Source organism: Manihot esculenta, chromosome 6 (genome assembly GCF_001659605.2).
Source record: "Manihot esculenta cultivar AM560-2 chromosome 6, M.esculenta_v8, whole genome shotgun sequence".
NCBI lineage: Eukaryota > Viridiplantae > Streptophyta > Magnoliopsida > Malpighiales > Euphorbiaceae > Manihot > Manihot esculenta.
This window is the reverse complement of record NC_035166.2, coordinates 20,290,738-20,308,751: the sequence shown is the minus strand read 5'-3', so window position 1 is coordinate 20,308,751 and position 18,014 is coordinate 20,290,738. Positions and strand designations below refer to the sequence as shown.

Sequence of the window (18,014 nt, the reverse complement as noted above, 5' to 3'; positions counted from 1 at the left end):
TCCGAAAACTTGTAATCAATATTAATTTTCTCTCTTTAAAAAAAAATATAAAAAGTTTACATTAAAAAGCCCAAGCCCATATACAAAGGCCGAAAGAAACATTAGAAAGCTCATAATACAACCGTGGCCCAAAAAGAAGAACCAAATTAGACTAGCCCAACCTAGGTACAAGGTCCAACCTATAAACTGAACCCTAATTCTAAACTGGTGAAAAAACAAAGAGCTTCATCACCACTCATGTTGTGGCCCGTCGATTTGATCCTCAATTAGCCACAAACCGGTGTATGAAGGACCAAACAGCCACAATTAAAATAGATCAAAGATCTACATCCAGAAAGCTCAAGAAGTAAACAGCGAGGGCAGGAGGCAACGCATGAGCCATAGGAGGCAACCCATAACCATTTCAACATGGACGAAGGGAAAGCTGAAAATATTCTTTGTCGTTCCATTCGTGCTTTTTAGACTTTTTGAGTCCTATAAACTAATTACAAGCACTCATTTATTGAAAATAAATAAAAAAGAAAACAGAATAGAAATCTAAACGGTAAGTAAAAGAAAAGAGAGTTAAATTTGAAAAAAAATTGGTAAAGGAGAAGATGGATGAAATATAAGGCCACGGATATGCTCTTTCATCCGAAATTAGCTGTATTCACCTATATCTCCTACAAGAAATTACACTAGAATAGGAAAAAAAAATAATTTGGTCCAACATCTCTAACTATTTTGAAAATTATTTTGTTTTTTTTTTCTTTTATAATTTCTCTATATTAACTAGTCCAATTGATAAATTACATTAAATTTATGTGTTATTTATTTTTTATATTTATTTTTTAATTATATAATTATTTAATTCTTAATAAAGACATCAAGCATATCTCAAAGAAAACTCTTTTCAATGAAATTTAGATTTGGAACCGACCATACGAAATCTATATGCTTCCCCTCGAAACGGTGAGTGTCTGCCATTAATTTTATTATTAAATCACCGTTAACGATGGAGAAAAGTCCAAAAAAGTCTTCTTTCTCTGTTGTTATCCCATTTCCTCCAGACAGGGAAAAATAAGAAAGAAATTTAAATAAATTTTATATGATTTTTTTAAAGTTAAAATTTTTTAAATTAAAAAAATTTAAATTTACTGATAATTATACTGTCAGCGTTTAACAGACATATTTTAATTTATTTTAAAATTTATTATTTATTTTATGCAACTATAACAATATGAGGTTTAGTACGAAGTTTAACACAAATACAAACTTATTAAATAATCGTTATTAAGAATATGAAAAACCTAATCGATTGAATTAAATTAGAAATTTAATTTAATTTTTTTATTTTTAAAAATTTTTACTATTTTAATTCGATTTGATTTTAATAAAAAAATTAATAAAATCGAATCGATTAATAATAATAATGTATTATTTTTAATAATATAAAGAGATTAGATTATAATTAAAATTGAAATATATCAATTAAATTTTAAAATATTAAATATAATACGTAAAAAATAAAAAATTCAATCAAATCGAATCTTATCGATACAATTCAAATTGATATCTATTTAAAATTCAACCAGCTTTACTTTTTAAATATTAAAATTTTAATTTATTATTTATTTAATCATCATATGAATAATTTAATTGTGTAATATATAAGGTTTATTTTTAATTGAATGGGGTTAATTTACCATCTATAATTTGTCTCCACCCTTCTAGTTGATTCTATTATCAAGATAATCCGTTGGAATAACAATTAGAAAATATGAATTTATAATCTCATGAAACACATGCAACATAAAGAATTAATATATTTTGCTCCTATGTGACTGTCCGTATTTGTTAAGCAAATTAAATTATTTATATATAAAATTTTATTTTTACTACATAACATTATTAATTTACCATTTAAAATTTTAATAGAATTTTTAAATAATTTATTGAAATAAATATATTTTACCAAAATTTATTAATATTATTCTATAATTTTATGTAAAGTTAAAAGAATCTCTTATTATTCCTCTGGGTATATTCTGCATTCCAATTCAAATATCCAACTGTATTTCCAAGATTTTAAATCACAAGTCATAATCATAAAAAAAATAAATTATCTAGATTGAGTCTAGATAAACCGATGATCATCATATTCACTTTTCAATTTGTATCCTTTTCTAAAAATTTCTTTTCATTTCAACCACGTAGCCTCTGTAGCCAATAGGCACAGGCATGAAAATGACCTTAACTGGCCATTTACGTTGAGCTTCAAAACAAATATTTTAGAATACATCTATTATGCAATCGATTCATATAAGAACAGGCATAATAATTTAATTTATATCAAATTAATTAAAAAATAAATAATAATACACTAATTTAAATGTAAATTCCAAGTATGAACATAGGCACAAATCCAATCCAAGTCCACAGCCATTTAGGAAACCAGTTTGTCACATCCAAAAATAATTAAACACTTGCCTTTTCTGCAAATCAAACCACCACATGATTTCTGAGACACAGATCAAGGCTGACGAGAAAAAAGTTGGCATATTCATACCACGAGTTCACACCTGTCCATATCCCATACGTTTAGGTTATTGCATTTTGCCATTTCCATTTCAGTGGCTTTACTATATATGGTACTGAAATTAGCATTGCTTGTCTTAGAATCAAATGGGCTACTCTTCTTTCAAGGTTGAGATGTTATTAACTGTATTCTCACTTGCACTTCTCCTCCCTGTGATTCATGGCTGGGGAAGTGATGGCCACTTCATTATTTGCAAAATTGCTCAGGTCCTTCAGCCTTCCTTCTACTTCTCATGTTCTTTTTGTATGGTTTTATTCTTTTAGTTGGTGTAATACTGTGTGTTACTTTATGTTGTGAGCAGTCTCGGATGAGCGAAGCTGCTGCAGATGCTGTAGAGCAACTTCTGGCAGAGTCTGCGGAGAATGACTTAGCGAGCCTGTGCTCATGGGCAGACAATGTCAGATTCCGGTACCGTTGGTCAGCTCCTCTTCATTACATTAACACCCCAGATCTCTGCAACTATCAATACAGTAGTAAGTTCTTTTTCCTCATCTTCCCTCCCACCGACATTTTCCTATTTATTGATCAAAGAGTAATATTATTATAAATTTTGGGTCTTTAGGGGATTGCAAGGATGAAGATGGAGAGACAGGGAGGTGTGTTGCTGGTGCAATTAATAATTACACTTCCCAACTTCTTACCTACATCAATGCCTCCTCCCTGCAGACTGAATGTAAGTAAATCAAGTCTATCGTTCAATCTCTTCAATTCTTATCTGACAAAATATAATGATACGGGTGAATATCAGATAATCTCACAGAAGCACTTCTTTTCCTTTCTCATTTTATGGGGGACATCCATCAGGCAAGCCACTTAATAATGAAATGCATACCCATTTATTTATATCTTTGGAGTCGGTGAATGATAGTATAATCTTCCAAAATTTAGCCTCTGCATGTGGGTTTTGCTTCAGACAAGGGAGGCAACACAATTGATGTCCATTGGTACACAAGGAAACAAGTCCTTCACCATGTGAGTCCAATTGCTATACCAGCTCCATGAACTGTAATAACATAGTACTAATTGATGCAAATGATTAAAGGTCTGGGATAGCAGTATAATTGAGACAGATGAAGAAAGATCCTACAACTCAAATGTGGATGACATGATTGATGCAATTCAGCAGAATATTACGGTATTCAATTCCTCAAATGAACTATCTGCATATGTGTGTATAATATTTGGCTCCATCTGTTCTGACATACTTTTTCTTCTTTCCCTTTGCATTGGGAGTTATGAACAACAGACAGAATGGTCAGATCTAGTTCAAAGATGGGAGACTTGCAGTCGAAACAAGCCGACCTGCCCAGACATGTATGCTTTAAAAACCTCTGTTTATTTTATTTTTTATTTTTGCCAAGGTCACTGATTTAACCAAATCCACCTACCACCAGGCTAGCCTTTGAACAATATATCATAAGTGGGCTTCTTTTAAAAATATCAGGCTAGAATTGAGGAAGAATTATAACTGAATTGATGCATTACTCTCAAAGAAGTTTTCATGCTTGCTGTAGATATGCATCTGAAGGTATCAAAGCAGCATGTGATTGGGCATATAAAGGCGCACCTGAAGGATCAGTACTAGAAGGTAGTCATAAGATCTTGTGTGATTGACAATTAAGGCATTTCCATTTCTTTATTCGATAAATAAGAAATAACTAAGAGAATAATCTGCTTGTAGATGACTATTTCCTATCTCGGAGATCAATAGTGACTTTGCGATTAGCTCAAGGTGGAGTTCGATTAGCAGCCACTCTCAATCGCATATTCAAATGACTCAGTCTGGTTTTTATTAATGTTCAGGGTTAAGTAAAGCATGCCTATGCTATTCTTAATGTTGTGTTTCCTTTGATCAATTACATTTGCTGGGAAAACAATAGTACATAAATTCTAATAATTCTTGCCCTGTTTTCTTCAAGAATTATAGTCAGCATTTAACATTTGCAGATTCATGTATGTGTAATTCCGAGAAGCAACAGCAGAAGTGATATTCCATGGAAATATACAGTTTCATCCAAATGCAATTACAATATCATTCACTAATCGCTATCTGTAACAGGCAGTTAAAAGGAGAGGGTGAGGGGGGGGGGGGGGGGGGGGGAAGGATCCAACTTTGAAGAGAATCCTTGTAACATTACATGCTTCTTAGCATAGTTAATTTAACATCAATGGCCACCATCATTTCCTCTCAGCTACTCTGTTTGCCTGCCAAGCCATCACTGCTTCTGTCATTTTCAGGGTTTAGAACTAAAAAGCTTTAGTTTGAAGAAGCTTTCGTGTACATCAAAATAAGAGTTTTCAGCGTCTGGGAGATGAAGAAACAGAGGGAGGAAAGATTTTGTCATAACCGCCAGTCCATTTGGTCTTCATCTGAAATCGAGGATACAAGGAATCAGGAGAATCATATGAGTTCTTCATAATTTCATTTCTTATTGAGAAGTCGTAAAACACAAGTAGCCTTCTCCCTCTAAGTTTCTAAGTAGCTAAACCACGACAAAGCTACTAATTTTTCCATAAAAAGATTATTGGTAAAATATTTAAGTGGTTAACTTTATAACATCACATTTTTATAAAAATATAATTATTTAACCATTATACTTTAAAAAATACAATTATTAAAATTTATATACATCATATTTTTATAAAAATATAATTATTTAACCCTTATACTTTAAAAAATACAATTATTAAAATTTATAAATTTCATAAAATATAGTGTACTATTTTATTAGATACAAGTACTATCTCATTGCCCTAAGATAAGATACTAAATCAATCATATCATAACAAATTTTATTTTATTTTTTAACTTTTATATAAAAAATAAATAAAGATCATATTTCAAAATATACATTTAGTATAAATAAGTACAATGATTTAATTGTATTCTTATTTAAAGTCTAAATAAATTTAATTTTAAATTTTTTAGCTAAAGTGAAATAAATTCTAATATAATATAATATTATTTTTTAACAATAAAATATTAATTTTTATAATTCATAATATCAAAAATTTAATATTTTAATTAATATAAAAATTTTAAATATATGGATATAATAATAATTTTTTAAATTTATAAAACTGAAATTTTATTATGTAAAAAAATATTTTTATTATTAAAAAATAATATTATATTAAATGATGAGTTATTTCACATTAAGTAAAAATAAGGAGTTTAATTGATAAAAAAGTTTTGAATTAAGATTATTTAGGAAAAGTAAAATGACTTAATTGAACTTATATAAGAGAAATTTCTTTACTATTTTTTCTCTGTTAATTACACTTAAAAAACTAATTTAAAATATAATCCAAATACATTCAGCATAGTTTGGCTTTTTGAAGATCTTGAGGTCGATGACTTAGATTGGAGGCCTTTCTTAGACTCAAATAGAGTAAAACTTGATGATTTGAGATCCAGAAAATAAGGTTTTACAATGGGTTTTTGAACTTAGGAAAAAGCTTAGCCCCTCCAGAAGAGAATGTTTCTTCTTTTTATCTGTTTCCATTGTCTGTCAGTGACGTGTAACTGTCTGGCTTCCTTTGGACCACCTGTCTCTGCCATACTGATATAATCGTACGAGGATATCAGATTCCTGCCCCATGTGTAACGGCCTCTGAAGTGATTCCCCCCCGGACGCGCATGCGGATGGACCCTCAAGGCGGATGGGTTGATCCTCTTCCTGATTCTGAGCTAGACCCGAAGATTGGATTAAAGTTAAGCCCAGGTAGGATCTGTTTGATGGGCCGTGTGGACTGGGTCGGCCGGATTGAGGAAGATAATTAGAGCCCGGTCTTAAAGCTGAGCGGACCGGGCCTGGTTCATGCGGGAGACTTGAAGGCCTCCAGATAATGGGCTATTGTCATGGGTCTAGCCCTAGACCGGGGTGAAAAGATCCAGCGGTCATCAATTGCCCCTTTACCTTCTCGTCAGTTATTGTCCGACTGATGAGGGGGTAAATATCGAGAGTAATAATGACCGCGCCGCCCAAGGACAAAACTGCTCAAAACATCTTTTCGGCTCTTTACTATTTCAAATTTCGTATTCTCCAACTTTTCTAGAAACTTTTGCTCTCCTCTGTTCTCTCGCTCTCTCCGTTCTTCTCTGCTTCGTCTGCCCTAACTGTTTTTCAGGTACGCCTCTCCTTTTACCATGGATAGTTCTGACCTGCCCGATGTCGTCAACCAGGAGTCTAGCATCACCCCGTCCAACATTAGGAGTTTCATTTCTAGGGAATACCTGGATACCCCTCTTTTTCACATCCGGGCTCCTTACCGGAATGAGAGGATCGTTCTTCCTGATCCTTCTCCCCCTGGCCTAGTCGACCCTCAAAGAGACGTCAGTCTAGTCTTCTTCATCAAACAAAGGGAGTATGGTCTGTCCTTTCCTTTTTCTCCGTCCTTCAAAGAGGTCTTCCAGTATTTCGAGATCACCCCTCGCATGCTAACCCATAACTCTGTTCTTTTCATGTCTTGCTTTGAATCCATGTGTCTGAGCTGGGGGTTCACACCCACGGTTCATCTATTCGTTAGCTTCTTCAGGCTGGTTAAGGCAAGCCAAAAATTTTATTACTTTGCCCCTCGTGGTGGGTTATCCATCTTCACGGGCTATAAGGACTCCATCAAAGGCTGGGTAGAGGGGTTTTTAGTGGTAGAGTTGAAGAAAGAGACGGGGTTGGCTTGGGAGCTCGGTCTCCCCTAGGAGAATGTCTCTCTGGGTTGCAACGACCTGCCCAAGTTGAGCCTTACCGAGCAGGTCGGATTCCTTCGACTGACTTCTATGGATAGGAAGTATGACGTCGAAAAGTGCTTGTACGCGTCCAACCTTAGGGATATTAAGGACGCGGGTATCTTATTCTATCTGCCTGTGTTAATTTTGTCTTTATGATGCTTTGCTGAAAATGGTTCTAACCTGTCTTATTCTTGTGGCTTTTGCAGCTTCTTCAATGAAAATGGACCAGATTAAGCCCCCTAAGAATCTCGTGCTGTCCCGTGAGAGCATGGACGCTGCTCTGGATGCTCTCCTGGCTGGGAAATCTGTGAATGAGGCTACTCAAAGAGTGGTCGAGGCTATTTCTTCCAGGTCGGCTATCCGACCTCCTCTTCCTCCAGTCTCTTCTCAGGTTCCCAAGTCGAGCTCTCGACATAGCAAGTCGTCTCAGCCCTCCAGCGGCAGCAAATCGAGCTCGGCTCGTCAGTCTTCTCAAGCCCCCCGGCCTCGACATGCTTCTACTGAGAGGACAGAAGAGACTCCAAGAATTATTTCTAAAGTGGCTGAGGACGCCGAGCTGGCGAGGACAGATCCTGTCCTTCCTCCTGTGGACGCTTCTGATGCGGGGCTTGAAGTCTCCGCTGTTGCTGAGGAGGAGGTCCCCAAGGTGGGGCTCGAGGCCCCCATTACTGAAGAGGGAGCTCCAGGGAAAGGAAAGGAGGTTATTTTTGTAGACAAAGATGTCCAGGAGGCCCCTGCCGGAGATGCCCCTGCTCCTGAGGATGTTGGATCCGGCTATGTTAATGACAGAGGTGTCACAGAAAAGGCTGGGGACAAGCGTCCTGCCCCCCCTGAAATGTCCGCCCCAGCTCCTGCTCGGAAGAAATCCAGGGCTTCCAAGGGATCAGCTCCAGCTCTTCCTCCTATTGGAAAGGAGAAGGACGTCTCCGTGATACCCTTGTTGTCTGCTCCTGACAACGAGATCTTGAATGCAGAGGACATCACCCACCAGTCTCCCGCAAGTGTAGTCGCTGAAATTATCAAGGAGGGAATGTTTGGCGGTCTCACGGAGGCTTCAGACCCACGCTTGCTTGTTCTCACTGGTCTTCTAGCTAGTTCTACCAGGGAGCAGGCAGCATTCCGGTCTCGACCTCGGGGGGAGCTGGGAGACACAATCAGGGAGATGCTCCTGATGGTAAGTCGTGCGTCCCGGTGTCTGCTCATCTTCTAATTTTCTTTGTTTCTTTGTCGTGACAGCTTTCTCTTTTTGCGCTAGGTGATGGGCCTCTTCATGGAGGTGGACGTTCGTGACCACTCTCTTCGGGAGTCTGTGGATCGCCGAGTTGAGAAGGCACGTCTAGAGGAAAACCTGTCTACCACCAGTGATGCCCGGAGCAATCTGGCCGCAGCCCATGAACATGCCAAGTCCCTAGAAGCGGAGTTGTCTCACGCCCGGAGGGTTCTTAAAGAATTTGACGAGAGGGCAGCTGCTGCTGAGGTCCGCTGCGAAGAAGTCTTGAAGCAGCTGTCCTCCACGGTGGATGCCCTTCATGAAAGGGACGAGGCTATGAACCAGAGGGACGAGGCCCAGCGTCAGTACGAGGCCTTGAAGGCTGATCTCGAAGGAGCCCAGGCTCATCTTAACAAGGTGGAGGTCCAGAAGGAGGGGGCACTAGCTCGGGTCGAGGTTCTCGAGCTGAGTAAGAGTTCAGATCATATCAGAGACCTGACTTCAGCGGTAGAGGAGTCTAAACTTCATAATCAAAAGCTCTGCCATGAGGTCAGGACTTTGGAGCATAAATGCTTGGCCCTGCTCGAGGACGCCAAACTTGCCGAAGATAGGATTCAGCTGGAGTGCGAGAGGCGCTTGATGGAGTATAAGAAGTCCTCCGAGCTGAAAAAAGAGATCGAGCAGGCCTGTGAAGCTCGCCTCCAGGATTATAAGAGTTCTTCTGAATTTAAAGCCAAGATAGCTGAGGCCTATGAGAGGTGACTTGCGGAGTTCCAAGGCTCTGATGAAATGAAAACTGCCGTATGGAATAAGGGCTTCCGCATGTTCATCTCTGGATACAACTGGGGCCTAAGGACAACCAGATACGCTCCCTCTACCCCGTTGGCTGAACTTCGAGCTGTAGAGGAAGACTCTGATGGTGAGGAGGTGCTTTATGGGGAGGATGACAGGCCTCTACCCAAAAGAGCTTCTCGCATTGTAGCTGGGCCTTCTGAGGCAGAACCCGAGCTGGGAGACGACAATGCTGGGCCTCAAGGACAGGAGATCGTGCCTTTCGTGGGCACTGGGGGGTCTGAGCAGGAGGATGCTGGGCCTCCCATAGACAGTAATGTAAATAATGTAAGTGTAGATAGTACAGGGGATAATGTAGATGACAATGCCCCTAGGCATGTAAGTCCTTTAAGGACAGTTTTTCCTTCAGTAGAGTAGACTGTAAAGTAGGTTGTAATTACTTTTCTTTTTAATGAAATTTAATTTTCGAGTTGTGTTGGTATTTTGAGTTATTTTGATTGTTATTTATTTCTCTGGCTTTATTCATACTTGAGTTGTTCTTACCTCTGCTTGTTCTTCCATCCTCACCGGGCTACTTATTCTGTCTAAACAGTCTAACTTGTTTAATTTTAGAGATTTGAGAATAAAATACTTAGGCGGTGTCTAATAAGTCTTGTAAGGAATTGACTACATCGCCTTTCATTTCTTGCCCCTCAGTTAATCAGGGCTGAAAACTTAGTAAGAGACTTAGTCTTCGACTTATAATCTTTTCTAATTTCACAAGGGCGTTCTTATCTGTAAATTTTCTCCGAGCTGGATTTGCCTTAAGGCTAAGATCCTCAAGCTGTACTTTTTTATAGATCTCAATCTTATTAAGTCTTTTACTATGAGCTCGGTTTTTAACAGCTGACTTAATATCTTCAACTTTTTTTCCATTATTTTATATGCATTAGTTCGGACGTGTAGCCTTTATATGACTGAAGTAAAAGGGATTATGTACCTCTTTAAAACAATGAGCAGGGTTGATCTTCTTGTTTTCAGTTCTGTTTCTTATCTGCTCACGGCTTTGAACTTCCTTTCAGCTCATAAGAGGTTTGTTATCTTCATTTTGTTCTTTGAGCTTTCTGAGCTCGGTTCTTCTTCTTTGCTTGGTTTTCTGAGTTTGTTTTTTCAGGTCGGCACTCTTCGGCCTCTTGTCGTTCTTCATCTGATGATTCAGTTTTTAGGGGTTCCCCGGCTTGGTATTTTGTTGCTTAGATCTTTTTCTAGGTTAGCCGAGCTGGTTTAGTGTCATTCATCAATCTTTGAGGTCGGTATCTTACTAGTCTGCAATCCGAGTTCGGATTTAGACTTTTTATATCTGCTTTAGTATATTCTTGAGATCGGCATGGCGCTTTGCCTCCTTTGGTTGTCATATGAGATCTGAGTCCCTTTCTCTTAGGATTTGAGCTCCTTTGGGAGGTCGGGTCTAGCTGTGCTCCGGGAGATCGGGATGATCTCAGTCTTCCACCTCCTTAAGGTCTCTATGTCTCAGTTCGGTTTTTGTGGAGCCAGGAGATCTTGGGGATCCTGGGCTTCCACCTCCCTGAGGTCTCGATGTCTCAGTTCAGTGTTGGTGCCAGGAGATCTTGGGGATCCCGGTCTTGTAATGCCAGGAGATCTTGGGGATCCTGGTCTTCCACCTCCCTGAGGTCTCGATGTCTCAGTTCAGTGTTGGTGCCGGAAGATCTTGGGGATCCCGGTCTTGTAATGCCAGGAGATCTTGGGGATCCTGGGCTTCCACCTCCCTGAGGTCTCGATGTCTCAGTTCAGTGTTGGTGTCGGGAGATCTTGGGGATCCCGGTCTTGTAATGCCAGGAGATCTTGGGGATCCTGGGTTTCACCTCCCTAAGGTCTCGATGTCTCAGTTCAGTATTGGTGCCGGGAGATCTTGGGGATCCCGGTCTTGTAATGCCAGGAGATCTTGGGGATCCTGGTCTTTCACCTCCCTGAGGTCTCGATGTCTCAGTTCGATTTTTGTGCCGGGAGATCTTAGAGATCCCAGTCTTGTAATGCTAGGAGATCTTGGGGATCTTGGGCTTCCACCTCCCTGAGGTCTCGATGTCTCAGTTCAGTGTTGGTGCCGGGAGATCTTGGGGATCCCAGTCTTGTAATGCCAGGAGATCTTGGGGATCCTGGGCTTCCACCTCCCTGAGGTCTCGATGTCTCAGTTCAGTGTTGGTGCCGGGAGATCTTGGGGATCCCGGTCTTGTAATGCCAGGAGATCTTGGGGATCCTGGTCTTCCACCTCCCTGAAGTCTCGATGTCTCAGTTCGATTTTTGTGCCGGGAGATCTTGGGGATCCTGGTCTTGTAATGCCAGGAGATCTTGGGGATCCTGGTCTTCCACCTCCCTGAGGTCTGGATGTCTCAGTTCGATTTTTGTGGCGCTAGGAGATCTTGGGGATCCTGGGCTTCCACCTCCCTGAGGTCTCGATGTCTCAGTAAGGTCTTCTAATATCTATTCTTTTCTTTTTTTGAGAGAGTTAGTACTCACAGTAATAGAGATAATCATTGCATTGTCATAAGGTGGTGTTATTCCATTCATTCGTGTTTTCATAGTACAAGAATTTCTTTTTACAAATATTCTAAGAGAAGTACCTCTTCTACTTCACCGGCTTATTCAACCTTCTGTTCCTCCAACGATCATGTTGATGGGCCCACTGGACCCATCATTCACTGGCCCTGCTCCCACTCTCCTGAGTGTTTGCGCTGCTGAATTCGGCTGAGGCCTTTGTCCCTCCGGTTTCTTCACAAAGTTCTTGAGGTGTCTCCTCTTTATTAGCCTCTTGATCTCAGCGATCAACTGGAAGCAGTTATTGGTGTCGTGGCCATGTGTGCGATGATATTGACAGTATTTGTCAGGATTTCGCTGGTCTACTTTCGTTCTCATAGGTTTGGGCCATTGGAGGAACTCCTTGTCTTGGACGACCATGAGTACTTCGGCTCTGGAGGCATTGAGCGGGGTCGGCTTCTCTGGAACCCACGAGGGGAGTGATTTATGTTCTGGGACCCTAGGAGGGAGGGGTCTTTGGTCCCTTCACTCTCAAGGCTGTTGGTAGAGCTCAGGCCTTCTGCCTAGTTTCTTTTCTTGCCTTTCCGACCTCCTTTCTTCCGGGGCTTTCCCCTTATCGGCCACTCCTTTGGCGAACCTGCTTGTTATCAAGGCATCATCCTGCCTTATGTACTTCTCTACTCTCTTCATCAGCTCGGCTAGGGAGCTGGGAGGCTTCCTGCTTAACGAACCATAGAATTCGAGCGAGGTCGTCCCTTTCTGCATGGCTTCCACTGCTCTGCCCTCATCTAGCTCAGGGATCTGCAAAGCCTCCGTATTGAAACGGGCAACGTACTCCTTGAGCGATTCATCCCTTCTCTGCCTGACTGTCTCCAAATAGCTCATCTTCCTATCAGCAGGCACCTCGGCTATGAACCGGCTGATGAAGCGAGTGGCCAGATCTCCAAAGCTTTTAATGCTTCCGGTCTCCAGGCTGTTAAACCATGCCCGTGCTGGCCCCGAGAGCGTCGTTGGGAATACCTTGCACATCAAGGCATCTGACAAAGTCTGTAGCTCCATGAAAGTCTTGTAGTTCAAGACGTGCTCCCGGGGTTCCCAGCTCCATCATATGCGGCCATAGGCGGCATCATAAATTTTTTAGGGACGATCTCCTGCTGTACCCACTTCGAGAAGGGTGAAGAGGTGGGCAGAAGAGTTTGGCTGGGGTCCTTCGCCCCTAACTCCGCCAGGAGTTGCTCTCTCATCTTCTGCAGCTTTTGGTCTACGCTCTCTTCTTCCTGCCTGAGCTTTTTCTCCACGCGACCTTCCTCCTCTCATGTCTCGCTCCCCGTTCTTCCGGTGGTTCTGGCAGAATAACTATCAACTTCATCATTCTCTATCAGCTCTCTCCCCCTCTTTCCGTGAACTCGAGCTTCCGGCTCTTCCTCTTCTCCTGCTCTTCTCCCCCCGTCTCCGGTTTTTTGGCTGACAGTTCGGAGATGGTTGAAGGTAGGCTGAGGTTCGTTGGTCCGGGGCTCTTCCACCACCGGCAACGCCTGTACTGGGGTGCTGAGACCCCGTTGTTGCATTATCTGCCCCAGCTAGTGGGCGGTGTTTTGCAACTGGAGAGCCATGGCTTGAAGGTCCTGGTTGGATAAGGCAGCTCCAGACATGTTCCCTGCCAACCTTGGCGGGGGGTTGAAGGGGATTGATGTTTGGTTGTTTGGTATTGTGGAACTGGAAAAAGAGAACTGTTGTCTCTCCTGAGCGGAGCTCAGGTCATTAGGGGTATTGACAAGATTGTTTTCGTTGTGGTTAGCCATCGTGGATCTCAGTGGGTATTATAAGAGTGGAACTCCGGCGTTGAAAAAATCTCCTTCGTCCCCACAGACGGTGCCACTTGATGATCTGAGATCCAGAAAATAGGGTTTTACAATGAGTTTTTGAACTTAGGAAAAAGCTTAGCCCCTCCAGAAGAGAATGTTTCTTCTTTTTATCTGTTTCCATTGTCTGTCAGTGACGTGTAACTGCCTGACTTTCTTTGGGCCACCTGTCTCTGCCATACTGATATAATCGTACGAGGATATCAGATTCCTGCCCCATGCGTAACGGCCTCTGATTCTCCCCCGGGCGCGCATGCGGATGGATCGATCCTCTTCCTGATTCTGAGCTAGACCTGAAGATTGGATTAAAGTTAAGTCCAGGTAAGATCTGTTTGATGGGCCGTGTGGACTGGGTCGGCCTGATTGAGGAAGGTAATTGGAGCCCGATCATAAAGCTGAGCGGACCGGGTCTGGTTCATGCGGGAGACTTGAAGACCTCCAGATAATGGGCTATTGTCATGGGCCTGGCCCCAGACCGGGGTGAAGAGATCCAGCGGTCATCAAAACTAGCCATGCATGGCCACCACTGATAAATAATGCCTCCTGGCTCATGCTCCTCAGTGTGTCAATGTCTTCCCTTAGATACTAGGTGGCTCGACGACTAGGTGGTGCTGCGTCCCTTTATCTCTTTTTACCAAGTCTCCTATTGATTCCGGTCGGCGGTCGAATACTCGCGCTCTAGTTAGCTGGACTATTAGTTAGGAATCATCTCTGTAATTAAGACATAGACCGTGTACTATACATCTTCTTCTTAATGAAATCTACTATTGGAAAAAAAAAAAAAAAACAAGCAGATGATGTAGCGAAGAAAAAGCCTAAGAGTTGGAATAGACAAGTGGTGGAGAGTGGTTAATTAGCAGTGGACATAAATGGATGTGGACAGAATAGAAGCATAGAAACTCGTGGGGAGAAGGGTTCCACGCCTTCAATGTTTCAACTTTCAAGCCAAACTGCAACACTCCAAGTGATCTTCTGCTCCACACCAGCAGGCATATCCTCCTAAAGATAAGATACATAGTACATCACTCTAGTACTTGGGCTTTGCTTTTGCAACGTCAACTTTCAATATGGTCGCTCATATTCGCTTTCAAACATCACCACGGCCCTGCTGATTGTTGCATTTCACGAATGCCTCCACACAGATTACATCTTCTCTTACTTTCTTTTTTTTAATTATTTTTTCTTTTTGCTGTTGCTTATGTCTACTTCATTGAAATGGCACTATTAAGTGTTAGCCTAATTTCTGGTATGGCTTTGATTTCTTTCCTCTTCGGCAGTAGACCTACCATGCTTTCAAAATTTGCTTGAATTGCCAAAAGAAATGATGGCCCAATAAGGCCCAAGAACCCCTGACTATGCCCATGCTTTTATTGCAGCTTTTAGTGTACTTATCATTCTGTCCTCAGATCGAATAAATAAATAAAATTTCTTCAATTCTTTTGAAATCTCATAATACTGCAGCTGCTTTAGTTACTTTAGTATAATCCTAACAAAATAGTTCGTTTTTAATCCAATCAGAAAAATAAATTTAACAAAACACAATAGTATAATCAATTCATTTTTTAAATACTTAATTTTTAATTTTTAATATAATCGATTCGATTCAAAATCAAGTTAAACCATTCACGATCAGTATAATGCCAGTAACTAACCAACATCAATTAAAATTTACATATAAATATCTAGCAAGATAGAGAGAGCAGAATGTCTTTTTCTTTGGTTTTCACTATCACATAATAATAATATGCATCAAAGAGATTTGGAATCCTTGGTAAAGGGATAGACTAACTGGCAATAATTTTCAATCACATGAAGTGGCTAAGACAATCCTGTTAACCAAACAAAATTGTCAGCTTCCTTGTGTCCTTGCCCAATAATTTGTTTTCCTCTTCAATATGATTATGAATTGAATGACTAATATAGAAAAATAATTAATTAGATAAAGATACCATAGACAAAGTACAAGATTACATTAATAATGACTATATTTTATGTTTTTTCATTTGCTATACGCAGACAATACAATTAGTGGCGGAGCCAGGAGCTTCCCTTTAATAGGGTACCGGCTGCGCCGCTGCGACACCTTCATCCCCTTCAAAGCATTTTTCGATCGCCGGTACGGTACGTGCCCCTTGCCGTAACTTCCCTCCGCCCTTAAATGCAATGCATGTCTCCTTTTAAAAACATATATTATTTAGGTATAGAACTAATTGTGATTTTAGTCAAAGGAACCATGCTGAATGAAAATAATTAGAAGCTTCCCCATATCCTTCTCTTCCTATCCTCTCCATCTGTTGTACTTCATATGCATTTGTCCCCTAAAGCATAATAAATTCTTTCATAAATCAGAAAAGTAACTAAAAAAAATTAATTAAATTAAAATTTTTACAAAATTTTAAATGAATTAATTACCTGAGTAGTTTCAATAATATTGTCATTCTCCAAATTGAAATCATAGTACATACTAGCTGCTGAAAGCTTCATAGAGAGAAACTGCAAACGAGAATGAATTAAAGATTTAATTAAGTATTCAATTATGTAAGATGAGATTTTAATTATGTTTCATAATTAACTCACTTCAATTTGATTTTGGAGTGACTGAACATAATTAATAATGACGTCCAACATTACAGCCATTCCCATCGTCTGCAAATATACAAACAATTATCATATAATGAATTAAATAATTTAAAAAAAATACAAAATTGAGATTTATTTTGTTAATTATTTACCTTATAACATCCTGGAACCAGGTTCTGTAAGTTTTTGAGCTTCTCATTGATCTTCTCTCTTCTTACCTACAATGATACAGAAATATGTTCTTGTTCAGTTCTTCCTTTTTTCCCCTTTGCCTAAATAACAAATTAACTAAAAAGACAAACTTTTGATATCATTCCATTGTTTATCCCGTTGAGAAAATAAAATTGTTAAGCAACACTTTGATTATTGCATTTCGTGGTTGAAGCATGGATGAATTTGAGAAAATTTTAGTTTTGGATGCAAATATGATAATAGTTCAATATTTATATATCTTTTTGAAAGAAAATACCCTTTCTGCCAAACTGTGACTATCTGTAGCTTGGCCTCTTTTTGCTCTCACATGAACTACTTCTGTTGGCTTCTGCAAATCTTTCTCATCCTTTCTCTTTCGTTTTCTTCCTCCAAAGCTCTACAAGTATCACAGTAATCGTTAAGAAAGCCTAAACTTGCAAAGACATAATATAATAACAGAGCTTATAAGCTTATTAAAAGGAGCATGCACAACCCAGAAACATGATATATCAATCTGACCTTAATGTTTTCACTCTGCCCAGTTCCAGAAACTGCAGCAGCAGGAGATACGTGCAGCGAGCTTTGGATATTATTAGCCAAGTTCATAGGGAGATACGATTGCTGTTGATGATTCGTGAAGCTTCTGCCATAGGAGAAATCTACAAATTGATCTTGATCATCGGTTGACCTAAAATTCTCTAATGCTTTGTGGTCTATCAGCAGCAAATTTGAAGAGTCGAGTCCTGAGAAAGAGGGCTTAAGGTTTTGCAGATTCTCAGTAAGCTTATAAGCCATCTGATTCAGATTAAATCTGGTGCATATGCAAATAAAGAGAGGAGCACTCGAGAGTGCAATGCATAGATGAACTGCGGACCCAACTCCAATACATATATGTGTGCGGAGCAGGAGAAAGTATATGGTAGAATTCGTTACACGGTATAATTATTTTTCATAAAATTCAATATTGCTAAAACAATTAAGAATAAAAAATACTTAAGAAATATATAAATGCAAATTGTAAAAAATTAAAATTTATTTTTGCTTATTTTAAAATAAAACTATTTGTTCTTTAAATACTAATTAATTTCGTTTATATAATAATAATAGTAGTAGTAATTAGATAAATTAATTAATTAAAATATTAAATAATATTATAAAAAATGATAATTCTAAATCATAAATTTGACACGTTTGAGTACTAGAGACCATTAGTTCCCCATGGTAAAATTTGATGGGGATAGAAAATTCTTGGAAATGAAATGATTCCCGACAGCTACTATATTTCTGTTTTTCAAGCATGCTCCTCATTTCACTATACTTCTTCTGTATGGCCCAAAACTAATGAGAAATCTACGTCTCTATAATGGGTGCAAATAAATCTTAGTTTTTTTTTTTTTTCTTTAAATTAGAGATTAAAAAGATAAAATTTAAAATATTTTAGATTTATTTAGATCCATTTACCATCAATCTAAATCTGTAAGTGCAAATCTTTATAGGTTATGCTAATAATTAATCTAATATTTAGTATTAAACCTTCAT

At 39.3% G+C, this 18,014-nt stretch overlaps 2 protein-coding genes across 2 annotated transcripts; one reads left to right on the top strand and one right to left on the bottom strand.

Moving 5' to 3' along the window:
• Positions 1 to 2,538: 2,538 nt before the first annotated feature.
• On the top strand, positions 2,539 to 4,523 carry LOC110618166 (endonuclease 2). The gene is made up of 9 exons (XM_021761249.2): positions 2,539 to 2,784; positions 2,880 to 3,051; positions 3,141 to 3,251; positions 3,327 to 3,382; positions 3,467 to 3,550; positions 3,621 to 3,713; positions 3,825 to 3,892; positions 4,093 to 4,166; positions 4,260 to 4,523. The coding sequence occupies exons 1-9, from the start codon at positions 2,665 to 2,667 to the stop codon at positions 4,352 to 4,354; spliced, it is 873 nt and encodes a 290-aa protein (XP_021616941.1). The 5' UTR covers positions 2,539 to 2,664; the 3' UTR covers positions 4,355 to 4,523.
• An 11,160-nt stretch (positions 4,524 to 15,683) lies between these two features.
• On the bottom strand, positions 15,684 to 17,321 carry LOC110618253 (transcription factor bHLH75). Its single transcript, XM_021761389.2, has 6 exons — positions 16,995 to 17,321; positions 16,753 to 16,872; positions 16,436 to 16,501; positions 16,281 to 16,349; positions 16,116 to 16,196; positions 15,684 to 16,021 (listed from the first exon to the last, which is right to left on the bottom strand). The coding sequence occupies exons 1-6, from the start codon at positions 17,268 to 17,270 to the stop codon at positions 15,926 to 15,928; spliced, it is 708 nt and encodes a 235-aa protein (XP_021617081.1). The 5' UTR covers positions 17,271 to 17,321; the 3' UTR covers positions 15,684 to 15,925.
• Between the last annotated feature and the right edge of the window lie 693 nt (positions 17,322 to 18,014).